The 19,424-nt window shown below is 21.7% G+C and overlaps 7 protein-coding genes across 7 annotated transcripts; 3 read left to right on the forward strand and 4 right to left on the reverse strand. All coding sequences in view use genetic code 6, as the record gives it.

Moving 5' to 3' along the window:
- Positions 1-87: 87 nt before the first annotated feature.
- Positions 88-2,440, forward strand: TTHERM_00492520 (transmembrane amino acid transporter protein; the record flags this gene model as incomplete). The annotated part of the gene is made up of 3 exons (XM_001023144.2): positions 88-517; positions 719-1,105; positions 2,355-2,440. The coding sequence occupies 3 exons, from the start codon at positions 88-90 to the stop codon at positions 2,438-2,440; spliced, it is 903 nt and encodes a 300-aa protein (XP_001023144.2).
- A 296-nt stretch (positions 2,441-2,736) lies between these two features.
- Positions 2,737-5,692, reverse strand: TTHERM_00492530 (WD domain, G-beta repeat protein; the record flags this gene model as incomplete). Its single annotated transcript, XM_001023145.3, has 4 exons — positions 2,737-3,050; positions 3,256-3,849; positions 4,038-4,335; positions 4,892-5,692. 4 exons carry the CDS (start codon positions 5,690-5,692, stop codon positions 2,737-2,739), a joined length of 2,007 nt encoding a protein of 668 aa, XP_001023145.1.
- A 1,199-nt stretch (positions 5,693-6,891) lies between these two features.
- TTHERM_00492540 (hypothetical protein) lies at positions 6,892-7,729 on the forward strand. Its single transcript, XM_001023146.2, has one exon. It carries the CDS (start codon positions 6,979-6,981, stop codon positions 7,369-7,371), a length of 393 nt encoding a protein of 130 aa, XP_001023146.2. The 5' UTR covers positions 6,892-6,978; the 3' UTR covers positions 7,372-7,729.
- A 2,913-nt stretch (positions 7,730-10,642) lies between these two features.
- TTHERM_00492550 (hypothetical protein) lies at positions 10,643-12,019 on the reverse strand (the record flags this gene model as incomplete). Its single annotated transcript, XM_001023147.2, has 1 exon — positions 10,643-12,019. The coding sequence occupies exon 1, from the start codon at positions 11,912-11,914 to the stop codon at positions 10,643-10,645; it is 1,272 nt and encodes a 423-aa protein (XP_001023147.2). The 5' UTR covers positions 11,915-12,019.
- Positions 12,020-12,524: 505 nt separating this feature from the next.
- On the reverse strand, positions 12,525-14,952 carry TTHERM_00492560 (hypothetical protein; the record flags this gene model as incomplete). The annotated part of the gene is made up of 12 exons (XM_001023148.2): positions 12,525-12,645; positions 12,712-12,794; positions 12,846-12,959; positions 13,010-13,096; positions 13,148-13,231; positions 13,290-13,585; positions 13,656-14,146; positions 14,196-14,323; positions 14,403-14,444; positions 14,501-14,571; positions 14,636-14,714; positions 14,782-14,952. 12 exons carry the CDS (start codon positions 14,950-14,952, stop codon positions 12,525-12,527), a joined length of 1,767 nt encoding a protein of 588 aa, XP_001023148.2.
- Positions 14,953-15,423: 471 nt separating this feature from the next.
- TTHERM_00492570 (hypothetical protein) lies at positions 15,424-16,468 on the reverse strand (the record flags this gene model as incomplete). Its single annotated transcript, XM_001023149.2, has 2 exons — positions 15,424-15,881; positions 15,940-16,468. The coding sequence occupies 2 exons, from the start codon at positions 16,466-16,468 to the stop codon at positions 15,424-15,426; spliced, it is 987 nt and encodes a 328-aa protein (XP_001023149.2).
- Positions 16,469-17,816: 1,348 nt separating this feature from the next.
- Positions 17,817-19,090, forward strand: TTHERM_000492589 (hypothetical protein; the record flags this gene model as incomplete). The annotated part of the gene is made up of 2 exons (XM_012799615.1): positions 17,817-18,283; positions 18,475-19,090. The coding sequence occupies 2 exons, from the start codon at positions 17,817-17,819 to the stop codon at positions 19,088-19,090; spliced, it is 1,083 nt and encodes a 360-aa protein (XP_012655069.1).
- Positions 19,091-19,424: the final 334 nt, after the last annotated feature.

Genomic DNA, 19,424 nt, shown 5'->3' on the forward strand with positions numbered 1-19,424 from the left:
TAGGATAATTTTAATTAAATTTAGAAATCCGCAATCAACTGAAAATAAACAAACAAATAAATAAAAATAAATTGAATCATATAAAATATGGAATAAAGTCAACATAAATTTATGAAAAACTAATAGTAAGATTCAGCTGATTGGAAGATGAAAATTGATCAAACAAAAATAACTTTAAATCAATATTCATCTTAACTTGAAATTTAATAGGTAGAACAGTTTGATTCACATAAAAAATCAAATAATTGGGAAGCATTTTTAAATTTCATGAGTAGTATGATAGGAACAGGAGTGCTTGCTATTCCATTTGCTATGTACTAAAGTGGATACGTTCTTGGAACAATTATAATAATTGGTCTTGGTTACTTCTCATTCAAATAAATATCATGTTTATTAGAAATAGTTGACCATAGATTAGAGAGAATCAAAATAAAATCTAATAATGACTTATTATAAGTTTAAAAGGCAGAAAATATTAACTACTAAGAATTAATTTTTGATATTCTTGGATAAAAAAGTATGCTATTTGGAGAATTTTGTCTGGTTCTGTACTAAGTTGGTGCTTGCATAAGCTATATAATATTTTTCAGTTAGTTTTTAAATGAGGTTGCAAGTTATAGTGGGTTTGAAATTCATTAATTTTTAAGCGTGCTTATTACTCTTCTGATACTCATTCCATTTTAATTTATTGATAATATTCATTATTTTTCTAATTTAGGGTTATACTGCTTACTCAGTTTTTTCTTTTGTGCTATTTTGATGTTTTATGATGCTTTTTTTATTCTTAAAAATCCAGCCTCAACTATATATTATGATAAATGGTATTCTTTTGGAGAATCTGGTAATTTAATAGGTGTCGCTACTTATGCTTTTGAAGGAGTGGGACTTGTATTTCATATTAAAAATTCAATGAAAAAAAGAAATGATTTTAACAAAATCCTATCTTATACAATGTTAATATGTGCTATTACTTACATAGTTTTTGGGGTAGTTGGAGTATTAGCTTATGGACCAAAGCTTAATTAAATTGTTTTGATGAACATACCATATGATGGATGGGTATCATTATTCTGCAAAGTAGGCTATGCATTAGGAAAACTTTTATGTATACCTTTGTGCCTTTTTCCTTGTTATGAAATTATTTTAAAATACGTATGTCTCTGTATGGAAAAAAATATTTCATAGTAATAGTTAGAGGAGTTAGAATAAGAATCAAGTTAGAACACTAAATTTAAATAAATATCCTCTCACTATATATACAGAATAGTTCTTTTAATAATTATGACCTTAATTGCTTTATTTATACCATAGTTTTCTTATTTTCTTAGTTTTATAGGTGGAATTTCTGGCTTAGCAATATAATTTGTCATCCCTTCTGTACTATATTATGAATATTTTTTTAATTAGTAAAACTGTTAAGGCAATAATAAATCATTCTATACAAAAGTATATCACATTTCAATGGCAATTTCTGGAGTCTTTCTTTTTGTTTTTGTAACATACGGTTCAATTATCAAATTACTTTGAGATATTGAAAGGTTTGTTTACATATTTCAAATTCATGTTCTAAGTATTTTTATAAATTATAAAAAATTTAAGGTAAAATATAAATTATTCATGTTTACTATACAAATAAATGTAATTATAATTTTCTATTTGATGTATGTTTGTATAAATTATATATATATATATATATATATATTTATATAAATATAGAACTAATTAATTTAAAAATAGAAGCAATTAATTATAAATATTTACATAAAAATATATGACTGATTGATTGATTAAATCATATACTTACTTCTTGAAAACTCTTAAATATTTTCAAGTAAAAAATATTTATATAAAAAGATAAAATTATCATGAATTAAAAGTAATATTTCTTTTTAAATTAGATAATAAAATTGGGTAATCTTTTTATAAACATGTAAAAATTAGTATTTTAATTAAAATGTCAAAAAATGTATTTTTCAGCTTAACAATTTGGTAAAATTTGTATAATTAAAATGAAACAAGCGAAAGAACAATCACAAATATAATCAAACATTTTTTAATAATTAATTTACTGGATTAAATTTTCAAAAAAAGATTTATTATTTTTTTTAATTAGCCAATATTTTCCAAATTTTTATATACCTTTGAGTAAATAAATTGAGCTCAAAATACTATGCTAAAGTATCAATCAAGTAAAAAAAATTTCAATACTTTTATCGAATCAATGCTATTTTAGAAAATAAGAATCATTTTCTGATAAAGAAAATTAATTTTAAATCAAGAATTGTGTTTGTTACTCTTATTTTTACTGATTAATTCTCAAATTTAACAATAAACAAAATTTATCAAAACACAAGATTTACACTGGTCTCCTTTAATTTTATAAAATATGCTTATTGATCAGTAAGGCGGATGGGATTCTGATCTATCTGATTTATTATGACAGATTTAAAAAATATAATAGCAGTTTTCATTAACTAAGTGAGATTCTTCATTTTCTAGTATTAATGGATGTATTTTCAAAAAAACTTCATAATTTTTGGCATTAAAAAGAATATGTTTATTTAACAAGATTGTTAAGTTAATGAAAAAAAAAAAAGATTAATAGATAATTAGATCTTAAATTGTTCCAGATAAGCTAACAAATAAACAAACAAACATTAATTTTTTAGTTTACTCTCTAATTAAAATTGTTAAAATGAATGATTGATTTTTTAGGATTAAAATTTTTGACATTTATCACTTGTATTCAAATTTGTATCTATTTTTGCATGTGCAAATTTTAAGACCGCAAGAAGGGCATATTTCTTTAATCTTTTGCAAGAATTTTTATTCTTCGAGTTCTTTGACTCTATCTTCAACATCAAGCACAGCTTCTGGTTACGTTTCTTTATAGGCATTTGTTATAAACATAGGATTTTTATCAGCTTATTCTTGCATCTTTAGCAAGGCCTATTATGCATCTTCTCTATTGCTTGGAGCGCTATTTAAAGTATTCATAAGGAACTAAGTAATAGTTGATTAATTATTAATTTAACCACCCTTACTATGACCTGAATTAAGTTAAAAAAGGTTAATGAATTTTGATTTAATAAATTTGAAATATAAAATAATAATAGACGAAGAGCGCTTGAATTGTAAATAACTGCAATTATATCATTAATAAAATTGTAGCTCATGTATTCTTAATTAATTTAAATATTGACACCATTTAATTAATATAGGGTGAAAATTGCAAAATGATTTGAAAATATTTACCTAATTAGGGTTACTCTGGTTTGTGAGAAACAATAGGGTTTGTGCGTATTTTTTTTAATTATTTTTAAGGATTATAAGAATATGATTCTTTAAATAGGGGTAGAGCATGAGGACTTATTACTGGTTTATTATTATGTAAATCTTCTATCGAAACTTATCTAGACTTTTTACTGATGCAATTAAGAGCTCCTTTCTTACTTTTTTATTAATCAAAGTAAATTTGTATGTTTTCACCAACTCCAAAAATTATTTAATTTAATTAAGGATGCCATATCATATCAGTGATAGAATCCTCTCCCACTTTTATTTTAGCTACTTCGTCAAGTGTTGTTGAATCATATAAATATAAAAATGAGTCTCTCTCTTTAATGTGATTTGAAGTAGAGCTCCCTGTTAGGATGTATTTCTCATCAGGTGATAAGCAGACACTTGGTCCAGGACTATAACTTGGTAAATTATCTACATAGTTGATAGGTTTTTTGAAATTTCTTAAATCCCATAGCTTTAAAGTTCCATCACAATTTCTGGTTACAAGTTTAAAGTTGTCTTTAAAAAAGTGGATACCACCATATTCATTTTTTGCTGCATGAGCGCCTTTATTAAAAATAAAAGAATTAAATAAAAATATCAGGAAGAGAGCTAAAATAGTTTGGGCAACTTAAAAATGAAAATATTCTACAATTGAATTTTATAGTATGATTATTAAATTTTATAAAAATTATAATCAATAGATTAGTTTAAATTAGTTTAGATATTAGAAAGAAATATGAGATTTTATTTACCTCTCATACAAAACGCTGGTCTATGGCAAATCTAGGTAGAGTAACCTTACAGAGACCCATCTTAAGTACCTATCATAATAATTTTTCCATCTTTGCTATACTAAATCTTATCAACCTCAGTTTTTGTTCCTTTTTAGTCAGTACATTTTATGATATTTACATGAGTCATCTACTGTTCTATACCATGCAGTTTTTTTTCTGAATCCCATATTCTTACGGTTGCATCAAGAGATCCAGTAGCAAAAATATTAAATTCTAATGGATGAAATACACCAGAGTTTACACTAGATACATGTCCCTATAATTTATTAATAATAATTATAATTCACTTTTACAGTATTTAGTTCTATTAAATTATTATATTTTCGAGTTTTCTTAAAGATTATTTATAGTCTTATTTTTAATAGAATGAATTTGGAAAAAAAAAGATTTTTTTAATCTATTTTGGGTTTTCAGAGTTAGTGTAAATCTCATAAAGTATTCTAAGTTAGTATAACTAAAGTATTTTAAACATTGAATTTGTAGAAAATGTTCTAACAAATTCATAATATAGTATTGTTTACATTATGTAAATAAAGAAGCCTATCTAATTTATGTTCTAAAGAATTTTTAATATTAAAAAAAAATCTATTTTGCTTAGTAAATTATTTTGAATAAGTAAGTCTTGTTTAAATACAACATTTTTTCTTGAGTAAATTAATGTAAATATATCTAGTTTTGATATAGATTTTCTTAGAATTTAATCATTCATTCTTTTTAAAAGTGTATTTTTATAAATGATTTTCACTGAACTCTTCCTTTAAATTAATCTATTATGATAATTTCCTGGGAGTATTCCCTCGATATTAATTTACCTTAGTCTTAGCCATGTCAGTTATGTACATATCTCCTTTTATTGAAACATTTCCTTTGCGACCATCTCTACTTACTAAGCAAATCTAAGGACCTCCTCCTACTACTAATAAGTTCTATGAATTTGAATTAAAGCTTAATGCCTTAATTGGATGACCCTCTAAGGGTTCTAAAACTCTAAATGAATTCATGTCTTAATTCATTCCATTAAAATCCCACAATCTTAAAAAGTAATCATTAGCACCTGAAGCGAGCCTTGATCCAGATTAATCTATAGTTAAAGTGGTTACTTTTTTTTAGTGACCTTTTAGAGTAGCTTCTAGTGAAATTGGAAATAAATCCTACAAATTAGTGATATCTTTATGCATTTGTTGGGATTTTGAAATCATATCTCTTTAATTTATTTCTTCATTATCACTATCATCATCATCACTATCGCTATTCTAGCTTTTAGATTTTATTTCTTCTTCCTTATCACTCTTGCCATTACTAATCTATTATCTTTAATTGGTATTTCCTCCTACTTATTATTACTTCAGAGATTTCTACATCATAGCTTATTTAAAAATTGGGTCGTTTTTAAGGACATCATCATCTTCATCCTCTGATGATGATGACTCACTGTATTCCGCACCAACTGGAGGTCTAGCTGGCCCAATTGCATTTTATTAAATTGGATTTTTCGATTATTAGATAACTTTTTGAATCTATGTTGCTGACTTATCTACTCTCTAAAAAGCCTCAATTCCTATTTCCTTTATTTTTTCTTTCTGAGACTTTAAATAATTTTCGTAATCTGACATTTTTTTAAAATGATTTATTTAATTTTATCTTGTATAAGATATGGTAAATCAGTAGAGATCAAATATTAATAGGCTTTTGAAGAGAGAAATTAACAAATAAATAGCACTTATTAATTGTTTTTTATAATGAAGATTAAATTGTTTACATGCTAAATTATATAAAAGATTAGATTCAAAAATATTAAATATTTAGATAGACATTTTTGAATATAATTAAAATTAATTATTTAAAAGTCAAGGTTTCTAAGATAGAAATAGTTTTATAAATTCAGTATTAATAACTAAATATATCAAATACTATAGACATTAAAGAGAGAGGCGTTGTTTTAAAATCATTTGTTTTTTGTTTTTATATTAAATTAATTTTTTACATAAATCATTTTGCTTACTTTGTGTAAGAATATTAAATACTAGCTACATATTCTACAATTAATTTTTTTTAATATTTATTTCCTTTTCTTGTTCGTTAAAACGTTATTTACAATTTTCTGATTGCGTTAATGTCAGTAAATTTAGTCTTTATTTTATAAATTTTGATATACTAAGTATATTAAAATTTTTTTCAATTTTGGGAAGGATTGCTTATTTAATTAAATTTCAAAGTAGGTCAAGTGCTTTTTAATTTATTAAAAATATTAACTGAGCTTACAATTTACAAATTTTTGATTTAAGGGGTAAGTAAATATTGGTAGATGGTTTGATTTCTACTATAAATTACAAAGTATCATGTAGCTATTACTTTCTTAATGAGCGAAAAAAGGTATTGATACAGTTATATTAAGAAAAAAAAACAGAAATCATTTAAAATTTACATTTATAGAAAATTTTAATATTGTAGAGGGTTGTAACATGTGCATATGTAAGTATTTGCTAAATTAGATAGGAATTTAATTTCTAAAAGTAATATTTAATTCAAGCATTCAAGATATTTAACATTTAGTTTTTGTCAAAATTAATTATATTTTACATTCTGTTGTTTAGTACAATCGATTATTGCTAGAAATAAAGTAATTCCTTTAAATCTTAATTAAGAAAGAGTATTTTACTGTATTAAATTTGCATGCATTTTAGCATTAGACTACATTTGATATTAATTTAATAAATCATGCAAATCTTCTTCTTTTTTTTTGAATTTCTTTGATAATTTTATTATTTTAGTTGTTTATTAATATGCTAAAAAGGGATGCTCAGTATAATTTATAAACATTAATTCAAAAAAAATAAACACTAATTAAATTATATAAAAAAAAACACTGAAATCCTAAATAAATCAATAATAAATTTAAATGAGTCAATACAGAAATCAAGCTTTAAAAATGTCCGTACAATTGGATTAACTCTTAGAGCAAGTCTAGGAAGTTCGTTTTGGCATGTATGATATGGCTGAGATTCCTCACCTATTTAATCAAAATAATCTCTCAATAGACGATGATTTAAAGACTATTAGTGAGGCTTAGCAATATATAAATGATAACGTATCCGTATAGCTTTCAGAGGAACTGAGTGAAGGAGTTTCCTAGAACATATAAAAACTTTACTAATTAAAAGAGCAAGCTGCTCAAATAATAATAAATCTCCAAGCAGTTTTTCAAAAAATGAAAAATGGGGAGTTTGAAATGAAATTACAAGAAAAAATTTGCAACTAATTAGTTTTGATCTCAAATGTATTAAATATTTGATTCTCACCTAATCTGAATATAGGTTTTATAAAAAAAAACATATGCAAAAAAAATATTAACCAATACCACTTAAATTAATTTACAAACAATTTTAAAAATATATAAAAAAGAACATAATTATTACCAAACAACTCTTACATTACTAAATAAAAATAATAGATTTACACATAAAAAATGTATTTAAATAACACTAAACAAAGTTAAAATTTAACTAACAAAAATTAAAGAACTAACTATAACAATCAACCTAACTTAATATAACAATATTAACAAATAAATATTTATTTTAATGTATTTCATTTGCTTTATGTAAAGGCTATATGTTTTATTATTCATTACCGATTCTACTAAAATGCTAGCAAATCTTATTCTTTTTTAATTTTTTCTTACAATTCTAAAAAGTAAAATTTTTCTGTCCTTTTTTAATTTGCAAATGTAAAAAAAATTTGCGTTAGAACCTCATTAAATTGAAATGTAAAATCCAAATAAAAAAGTTTTCATTCGAATATCTAAAGATATACTAATTATTATCAAATTCTTTCTGGCAAGACTTACATTTAAAAAATCAAATTTTAATAAATACTTTAATGCACTTTGGATCAATGTTTTTATCATAATCAAAATATCAGTTTTTTAACAGCTGTAAACTAATATTTATGAAATAATCGCTCTCCTTCAAATTAATACTTTATCGGAAAACTTTTTTATGATAAAAGATATCATTGTTAGCATAATTAATATTTTCTATTTTGATTTTTCTCTCTATAGAAAAAAGAGTTTTTTCAATTTGAAATAGTTAAAACCAATAAAAATTAATTAAAACTAACTTCTTTCTTTTACACCATATTGGGATAAACTAACCTAATTCAAGCATTTTAAAATTATCCAAAAAAAACGATTTGAAAATAAATAAGAAGATAAATTTGAAAAAAAATCAGGTGTTTGCTAAAAATGAATAAAATTAGCCAGCCTGTCCTAAGTGTAATATCATAAATGTTAAATTATTATTATTTATTTCCTACGTAATAAAACAGCTCATAGATTACATATTTTTATAATCAAAACTTTTAATTTGGCTTTCTAAAAGTAGTCCATAAAAGGAAATTGAGAAAGCTAATTTAGAATTAGTCAATCAAATTTTAAAAATTAAAAGGTGTAATCTGAATTTTTTATAATTTGTTTTAACAAAAAAATTAACTTAGTTTATTGTCACACTATTATTAAATTAAGGAATATGTAAAATCTTCAATAGTTATGCTTTCTTTTTAAAGATAAAATATTTATGAGTCAACATATCAATTATATACTGATAATCAGGTAAAAATAAAGAAATTTAAATTTGCTTATTATTATCATTTGAAATAATTAAATGATGTAACTAACTACAAGTTTTGAGTTATTTTCGTAATAAAAATTGTGTCAATCATTAATCACAAATAAAAAATTCAACTAAATTGTTTACAGCAACTCATTTTTTAAATAAAATTAATTACAAATTTTCCTTTTATCAATTTTCTTTGTAAATAATTAAGTTATTTAGTTACTCATAGTATATTACTCTCTCAAAAATTTCATCTGACCTAATGTTATTGATTTTTTTTTATTTAAGCTATCTAAAATCAATTAATATACTGTTGGGTATGTAGTATATAATTTTTATAAAAAATTAATTTTCTGTATTAAAATAATCACTTATTTTAATACTTCTCTTTACATTATTTTTAAGAAATTCTTTTCCTTTCTAATCTAAGAAATTAAAATTCATGGTATACATTCAAAATAATTGCAATTAAATTTCAATCTTATAAGCCAATCATTTTTTAAATACAAAATCCTTTTACTGGAGCAGTATATAACATAATTTAAAAATGAGTGGTTTCTAATCTAATATCTTTATTTTTAAATTATCAAAATAAAAGCTGCATTTAAAATAAAAAGAATTATTACCATCTTCTAAAGTAAAATATTCCAAAACCTTGGTAGATATTATTTCACTATTCAATATATAACTAAATATCTTAATCATACTTTATATGGTAAACAAAATTTTAGTTGTCAAAACTATTTATATAATTTGCATACCAATTTAGACGATATTACATTTTTGGCATTAATAATTTATAAATTGTTACTAAAAAAGATAAAGTTAAGGTAAAATTATATTTTATGTTTGTTTTATATAATATTATCTATATAATTTTTTTCTCAAATAAAAACTTAATTTTTTATTTTTATTCAAACATTCTAAAAATATCATTATATTTTTGGCTATCACAACTTCTCTCAACATACTATCTTTTTTTATCAGTTTATCAATATCTTGAATATTGACTTTATCAAAAATAATTAATTATTTTGAATTCCAGTTTAATACTTCTCTGTTTTACCAAATTTATTTTCTTAATAATTTTTCACAAAGATTATGGATTAATTTATATTTTACTAATGAAACTAAATAGATATTATTGTATGATCATTCTCACTCTCAAGCATGCATAACTTATTTATTGTTAATTTTAGTTTTCAAAATTAATTATAAATACTTAGACTCATTTAACAAAACTAAACTTTCAAATATCAAATATTTTCTTATTATTTACAATTATATGAGATATTTTATTTTGGAAACATTCACAATTTTCAAAAGCAAATAAATATGGCAAAGATTTTAATTTTATATTTAAATTACTTTGGCATTTTTAAAATGAAGAAAATATTAGTTTATTTTTAAAATATTTCCACATTATTAAAATATATTTAATACATAAAATTTTGTTTTTGAATTAACTTGAAATAATTTAATCATGCAAATTAATTTATAAAGTTAAAATTTTTAATTTAAACAGATATGCTTGCTTTGAAATCACTAATAAAAAATATTAATTTACTTGAGAAATAAACTAAGAAATTCTAGATTTAATAAATAGTAAATATATTCAAAATATTATCTAAAATATGAAAGAAAAATAATAATTTAGCAATGAATTTAATTTATTAAATTATAAAATCTGTTTAAAAATTCTATTAAATTTTATTCTTTATTAAAAAATCTTTAAAATTATATTTTTAAGTGTGATTAAAAATCAAAATAAAATAAACTCGATCAGATTTTTTCAATTCAAAGCAATGAAATAAGCAATAAATAATGTATAAAAATATATTTTTTGAGTTAAGAAATAAATAATTACGTTAATAAATATTTTAAAATATATGAATTTATTTTATTGATGTGTTAGATAAGCTCTGAAGCTTATTAATAAAAATATCTTACTCACTGAACATTATGAGAATGAATGCTATTTTGCTTTTGATAACTTTTAATAGAGGGTTTATAAGAAGATTAATCTATGTTAAAAAGATCTTCTTCAAGCTAGTCGTTAATGATTTAGTCTTTTGGAGAAGGACTTCTTTTGCTTTCAGAAGGAAAATAATATTTATTCCATTTTTTTTAGTACTTTTATTAGTGGTATTCGTGCAGTCTATTTCTATATCGAGATTTAAAATAATTAACATCAAAAAGTAAATTTTCAACTGTTTAATCTTCTTTTTTTAATTCTTATAAATATTTAGCAGCAATATGCACAGGGTCTTTAGATAAATCAGATCTCTTCTAAGCAATTTCTTTTAATTTTTTATCCTGTAATTCCCTATGATGTAGATATGTTTATTTTTTTAAATCCATTCTTTCTTTGATGCTTTTCTCATGCTATTGTCTATTTACAGGCATTTATCTACCATGTTAAAGCGTTTAAATTTAAAATTTATTATTAGTTGTAGTACCCATATTACTTTTCATAAAGTCGTCTATTTTATTATTAAATTAAAATTTTTAAAATCCATCTTTTTTACTAGGACTTTCCTCAGAAATACCAGCTTATTAATTCGAGCCTAGAAACTGATTAGATTTACTTTGTAAAATACCTGGTAACATTCTTTTGCTTGTTCCTTACTAGCTATCAAAAGGATGAAATGTTCCATCATCTAATCCTTATTACGATTACCTTTAAAAAAACATTTATTACTAGCTCTATTTTCTACTCTATGTATATTCTTATTACTATTTGGTAAGTGTTTCATAATCAAGTATTAGAGGATGAGATCCTGTCATAATTCCAGTCTGCATAAATTATTAATCTCTCAACTAATTTATTCCTACTTTTAGCGAGTTTGAGCTTGTTAAATTTTCTGCATTTTAATTTAATTTAATCCTATTCTTTCCTTCAGATGTTTTAGGTGGATATATTCCAGGATACTTAGACTATTTTGATGAAGGTTGAGCGTTAAAAACTTCTTAATAATCATAATTAGGTAAAAAGAATGGTTTATTTCCGCTAATCTATCGATTCGATTATGCTGATTTAAGAGTTAATCTATCTAGAAATCCATTACTTTTTTCGAAAAGATTAGCTATTTTTGGTGTACTTATTTATTTTTAAATTGGTTTTCCTTCCTCTAAAAAAGGAGGAGGATCATCAGGGTTAACAGTTAAAAGCTCGCTCGAAAGTTTGAGTCCCTTTTCTGTTAAAACTATCTTACTAATCATTTTTATCAATTCAGTTTTATATTTTAGTTATTTAAAAAAAAACGAAATTTTTTTATAATAAATATTTTTGATTACTTTCCTTTCTTGGGATGAAAGATAATCTATAAACTCATTGAATTGAATTGAATTATTTATAACTACTGAGTTATTAATTTGAATAGGAATTTATAATTTAGTTATTAATCTATATCAAAAAAGAAATCTATAAGTTTTTAGTTGTGTACACAATTTAAATTAGTTTAATTATTTTAGCAAAACTTTAAACCAAGTTTTTTTAATAATTTTAACATAGAAAGAAAGATTATTAAAAACATTTTTAATTTAAAATATTGAAAATTAACATGAACTTCAAATTAGAATTTCCATGCTTTTTACAAACTGTTTTTAGTTTAAAATACTTTTTCTTTAAAATAATAAAAATAATGTTAAAGAAAAGAGCTAATTCTTAAAAAAAGCTATTTATTTGTTTATTTTATTCAATAATTTTTTTAATTCTATTGTAAATATTAAAAAATTAGCTGAGTTATTGTTAAGTTAACTAAAAGTCTATTTAGTATTTTAAAGTCAAAACAAACATTTTCTGACAATTATTATTATTAAATTTAAATTTTCAGTAGTTATCTGGCAAGTATTTTCTGTAATCTCTTTCTTATTCTGATTCCTCTTCTTCTTGTTTTTCTTCTATAATTTTTTTTTAAGGGAGCATCCTCTCCATAATAGGTCTTCCATATCTTTTTTTATTTAAATTAATAAAAGCCAATTATTATATTAAATAGATGTTTTGTAAACAATCTTACCTTTTCTCTTTTTTAGGTTAGGCTAAAACTTGTTATCTTAGCTGCATATTTTTATTTTCTTATTCTTGTTTACTTTTTTTAATCTAAATAATTTTGTTTTTTGAATTATACTTAAAAATAAATGTTTTAATTACTTCGTCTCTTCTTTCCTATGTTGATTATTTCTCTGCATTTTATAGCCTTTATTCGTTTTTAGCTCTTTCTTACTTTAATTAATCTAACAAGCTTTCTAACTTAAGTTCCATTTCCTAAACATATTAATTTTTTAATAAAACTATAATTAAGCTATAAATTTTACCTTAATAATTTCTATTCCCATTATATCCTTTCTAATATCTACTCCTTTTTCTTATGAGATAGGATCATTTTTATAAATTTTCAATATCTATAAAATATAATAAAATATTTATTTATTTATAATTATGATAGTTCTTACTTCCTAGTTTATTTAGAGTAATTGTGAAGGTGTTTGATTATCATTTTTTACTTACTTTAAATGTTTGATTTGTTCATTTACATTCTTTTTAATAAATTTTTAAGATATTATTTTTTAATATTTTTAAATAATATTTAATTACATCTAAGTTTTTAAGTAAGTCATTTTTAGCTTTGATTATATTTTGCTTTTCTTCGTTGAGCATTTTTTATTTTTATAAAAATATGTGTTTGATTTCTTCAGCTTATTATTCTCTTTCCTAAGTGTTTTGGATCAGAGATAAATTTTTTTCTTGTAAGTCAATAAATATTTATTCCAACTATTCTGGTTTTTTAAAATAAGGTTCGAATTCTTCATCACTATCATCTAATATTTCCAAGATATCCTAATGAATGGTGATATTATAAGTATCAACTAATTTTTTATAGCTTGTTGAATCTATAATTTTTTTATAAAATATATTAGAAATAAAACAAATATTTTCTAATGCTAAATAAATATATGTTACCTTATGTTTTTTTCTTAGTGTTGTCCTTTTTATTCTTTCTCTTTCTTTCTAACACTTCAATAAATTCTTTTGGAGTTATTTTATCTAAGAACTTTTTATATCCCCAAAATTCATCTAAGTTTTCAGCTTTTTGAGATATCTTTGTTTGCAAATCTGAACGCAATTCATTGAGTTACTTTATTTCAAACTATTTCTCTTGTTTCTTCTTAGTTTCATCTTCAGCAGCCTTGATGGCTTATCTTGAATTATTTTTATTTTCTTCTAAAAATTTATTGAATGCCTCAATATCTTCTTCAAGCATTTATTCAGATTTTTCTAAACCCTTTTTATGAAGACGAGTTAATTCTTCGAACTCATTAATTTAGTTCTTTTTGTGGTCTATTAACATTTAAAATAAAAGCATTTCTCTCTTTTTATCAATAAACTGGTGCATGGGTTCTTTTTGTCTTACTCTATTTTTCATAGCATTCTTAGCAGCATCAACAATATTCCTTATTTAATAAAATACTCAAGTAAAAATAAACATATTTAATTTTTTACAATTTCGCATATTCATCCTCTGCTTCTTCATCTATCTTATATTATTCGTTTATAGAACTTACTGTGTATTTTCCTTTGCTTTTAATTCCTTTTTCCCATATTTTAAGTTTTTGATTTTATGCTCTTTCCTTAAGTTTTTTAAAACAAAAAAATTACCTTAACCCAACTATAAAAATATAATCATCTTGATTTTATTTATAATATTACCTTTAATCTATTTAACTTTTCTTCTTCTTTCATTTTAAGAATCTATTAAAATTAAAATTAAATTATGATATTAGCAAATGGAATAAAATAAATATCACTTCATAATCTTCTGGCACATAAAATGGATTATCTTCCAGTTAACCATCAATTTACATAATTTGTTTTTCACCTAAAATTAGTTTAGTAGTGTTTAAATTTATTGCTCTAATTCAATAATAAATAAATATTTAAACCTATTGTCTTTTTGATTTTTGGCAATTATATTTTTTTATCGCTAGCTTCACTCCTTTAAGAGCCACTCGTATGAGTTCTCTACTAATATTAAATAAACATGTCATCATCTTAATTATTATGAATTAAATAACTCAATTCAATTTACTTAATTATTCATTTATTAAATAATTTTTCTTCCTTTAAAAGAATTATTTTTTTGAATATATCTAATTGTTTTGATAGTTTATTGAATATTATAACAAATTAAAACTGTAGATTAATCAAATTCATTCAGCACCTATTTGCTCTATTTACAAATTATTAATAGCCAATACATGGCTCTTGTAAAATTTTAAGTTTTATAGATTTCACAATAATAATTCAAACAGTTGCTGCCATTTTTGTTAGCAAACAAAAGTGTATAAGTTCATATTGAAAAATTAAACATTTATCACATAAAATATTTTGATTTATCAAAAGACTTTAAAAGAAAGATTTCAATCAAAATAAAGATATAAAATAATCAAAATAATACTATAAACACTCAACTTATAATAATTTTATACAAAATAATTAATTTAATTTAATTAAAAAACCTTCTTAATAATTTAAATCATATCCTCATTTATCTTTAGAAGAATTTTGTTTTTAACAATAATTTATAATTTAATTTTAATAATAATATTATATCTCATATATTACTGATTTTATTGACATCATTTAGTAAGCTTTAAAATACCTTAAAGATTTTTAACTCCTTTATATTTAAAACATTTATTTTTTAAGCTAGTTTAGATTTTATATGAACTCATTTTCTTAATTTGATTAACTCAAGTATAGTAGAATCATTATCTATCAAAGAATTTAAACCCACATTTAAGTAATTTTTCATTGTGGGTGAATTCTTCTACTTGCTGCTCTAAAAATCGTAAGATTAATTATGTAATGAATATTTTGATACTTTTTAACGGATATTATTTTCAATTTAATGATTAGAAACAAAGCTATAGCTTTAATTTAGCTTTGATTAACTCCTTTTATTTTACTTACTAAATGAAGTATAATCTGAGTATCTATTATTTGAATTTTCTTTAAGAGAGGGATTTAAAGTTGTATACCTTTAAGCATATTTTAAATTTATTTACTAAATAATTCTTTCATTTATGTTAGAATTTTTTTGAGGTAACTTTTTAGTAGCACTGTATTCGTTACTTGAATTTTATGTATCATATCTCTGAAATTTTATTGAATTTTCACCTTTATTATCTTATTTAATATTTTTAATAAATTTAAAATCTTTTATTTAAAAAAAAATTAAATTAACTTTAAATTCTTGAATTTTAGTGTATTGAAGGTAGTTTATAAGCTTGCTCATCTTATTAATCAATAATGTTTTGAATTTTTTTGTTGAAAATGTAATCAGGAGTAAGTCTTAAATAAGATTTTTACCTTATTATCAGAGAATCACACTCTTCCTCATCATGATTTATTCTATCATATAACTTTTTTTTTGAAGATAACAACTAGTTTGCTTAGGATTCTCTCAACTAATTAGGAATTTTATATTCAACAATTCTATTTATATAGCATCTCTCTGGATAATTATCTAATTTTATCGATTAGCTTTATAATGATTCTAGTTTGTTGTTTATTTGCATTTTGTCTGGACTTTCACTTTTTTTACCCAATAGATACAATTATTTCTTAAGATTTTGCTTGTATGGAGACCTTATAAGTTTTTCTTATTAATTTATTACACTTAACTCATTACAATCTTAATAGCTTTAAAATAGATTCTTTTCGCTTTATTCAGTATTTGCTTTTAAATTTTGTCCTAGTAAAAAAGACTTCATAATATAAGAAATTTTTATTTACTTTGTATTTTTAATTTGATCAGAATAGCAATACCCCAAATTATTTTTTTAACTGTTTTTGTGTTATGCTCTTACTGACAAAAATAAATAAATAAAATATAATCATAAATATATGAAAAATATTTTTTGCATTCCATCATTTGAAATCAAAAACAAATAATAAAAAATAGCTGAAAGTTAGCTAATCCTTAAATATTGAAAGTTTAAAAATAATAAAATAATATATTTTATAATTCAATCATATTTCTTAATTGGTAAAATACATAATTTAAAAAGTTTATAATTTTAGTAATAAAAATAGTTCAACATATATTATCATTAAAAATATCAGTGTAAATAAATAAATATTTCATTAATCCTAATGAATTAATAAAAGACTTAAGCGAAGATAGAAACAAATAGTCAAGATGAATGGCAAGAATTAGAAGAGTTTGATGAAATTTATTTCTGAAGAAATAATAAAAAATTATAAAAAAAATTATAATTGTAATAAAACTGTTTATGTTTTACATTTGTGAATGAAAATGAACGATCAATATTTCATTAATCCTACACTTTTATAAAACTGTGAATTCATTCAAAAATACTCTAAATCAACTCACTCTCAAAATTAAAAAAATTCTTAATTAATACTATAATAAGCTTAAGTAAAATGGAGAAGGAATAATGTATTTATTAAAATAATTAATGAGTATTTATGCTACCTTTTTTAGCTAAAATATAATTTTTATTCTATTTTTATTTTTTTTAAAATAGCTCTAAAAAATGTAAATCATAAGAAATACTAAATGTCTAATTAATTTTAATTTAAAATTAATTATTTTTAACTTTATAAAATCATATAAAGTGCATAAAAATACATAAATTAGATAAATAAATACCTATATATTTTAGAATTTTAAAACACTTAGGTTATTTATTGTTCAAAAAATAAAATTATTTTTATTCTTTATTACTCATTTTCATTTTACATTTTAACTGTTTTAAGCAAACAATTATTATAAATTTAAGTTTATTTTATTAATACTTTTTTAATATTTTTATTTAAATTTTTTAAAGAATAAGCTGATTAGTGAAAAAGTATTAGAAAAAAAATATTTAAACAAAATATTTTGAAGAAAATAAACAAATATTTTCAAAATTGAAATAAAATTGCATTAGTTTAAATTTTATAATTATGCTTTAAAATCTGATCAAAAATTGAGAATCTTTTTGGGATTTAGCTTAGCTAAATCATTTAAAATTCTATCAAAAATTAATTCTGATAGAGAGAATTTAATAAATAATTAATTGTTAATAAAATAATACTAAATATATTTAAAATAAAATGGATCTTGCTAGTAAGCCTTCATCTGTATGCTAAAAGTGCCACAGCTATACTATGAAGTTTGATTTGAAAAGTTAATTATTTAAATGCTTTAATAATAGTTGCGGATATATAGATAACTTAACTGTGATTACATATTCTGATGAAACTGTATAGGACAAAGAAGAAAATACTAAATCTATGGCACAGTAAATTAATAGCAGAAGATATGCATTTGGTTAGGAACAATTAAATCTAAATACAGTTGATTATAAAGAGTAAATTGTAGATAAATGGGATAAGATTAGAAATGAAATAAACGCATGCAAAAAGTTGATAAGAAAATGGTGTGATTTTATTGGAGATAAAAAAATAGAGTTTGAAATCGTCTAAAACTTTATTGAAATTGTTAACCTTGATAAAAAGTGCACATGTAAATCTGTAAAAACAAAAGCAGCCAGCAGTTTTTGCTTCATAATTATGAAATAGTAAAATAATTTTGTTTGGTTGTTGCTTAAATTCATATTTTGAAACCTTTTAAAAAATTATTTATAAATATTATGCTTAAATTAAAAAATAGAAAATTATTAATTTAGTATTAATAAATAAACAATTTTAAAAATTTTTTTGATTTAAAATCATTTTGAAATCTAAATTGAATATTTTTTATTATTTAAAGTGTGGGCACAGAGGCTAATCTTTAGTAAATAGCTGAAACAACAAATGTTTCTCTTGATAAAATACTGAAAGAGTAATAAAAAATATAATAGATTAAATTCAGTATTGAAAAAAATGAAAACATATTAACTAGTAAACCATAAAATGATTTTGTAAAATCTGTTGAATGGGATAAGATTTGCTTTGAATATTTACAAAAAAAGATCTTTTTTTATTTTAACTAATAAGTAAATCAAAATTTAAATGAGATGAAAAAGTTTAATTCTAAATAATTTAGTAGCTACAAAGATGTAAATTTAAAGGACTTTTTAGAGCCAGAAGAATTTTAAGTATTTAGTATTTTAGAATAAAATATAAAGAAAACTAATCCTTTTAAGATATCTTTTGAAAGAAATAAAATATCAAGTAGTATGGTACTTGTATTTTGTTTATTAACAACAATAAAAGAATTGAGCATTCAAACTCCTTTAGAATTATCTTCTGCTATAAATCTAAAAGAAAAAACAATTCTTAAATATTATTAAAAGTACATTTATAATAAAAAGTAAGATATTATACCAAAGTAAGATTAATGGCAAAGAAGAAAGAGCTTAAATTATTTAATGCTTTTTTAATGAAAGATATGTTAAAGTGGTTAGCTTTTTTGATAAAATAGATTAATTAATTCTTTGAAATTACTTATTATCAATAATGTGTCACCCATAATTTTTTTAATAATTAATTTTGTATATATAAATTAAAATTTAAAAGTAAAAGCATTTTCAATAAGCGAATTATAATATTTAAAATCAAATATTTATCAGTAGAGTTGCTTTGGTGTAAAATAATATTTGTTTTGTATATGGATATATGCTTGAAAGCTTCTTTTTCAAAAAAAATTTAATTTATTTATTATTTATCTAATTACCTCAAACTTCAGGCCATAAATTAACTTTACAGTAAATTAATTAA

Source organism: Tetrahymena thermophila (assembly GCF_000189635.1).
Source record: "Tetrahymena thermophila SB210 genomic scaffold scf_8254446, whole genome shotgun sequence".
NCBI classification, from domain to species: Eukaryota; Ciliophora; class Oligohymenophorea; order Hymenostomatida; family Tetrahymenidae; genus Tetrahymena; species Tetrahymena thermophila.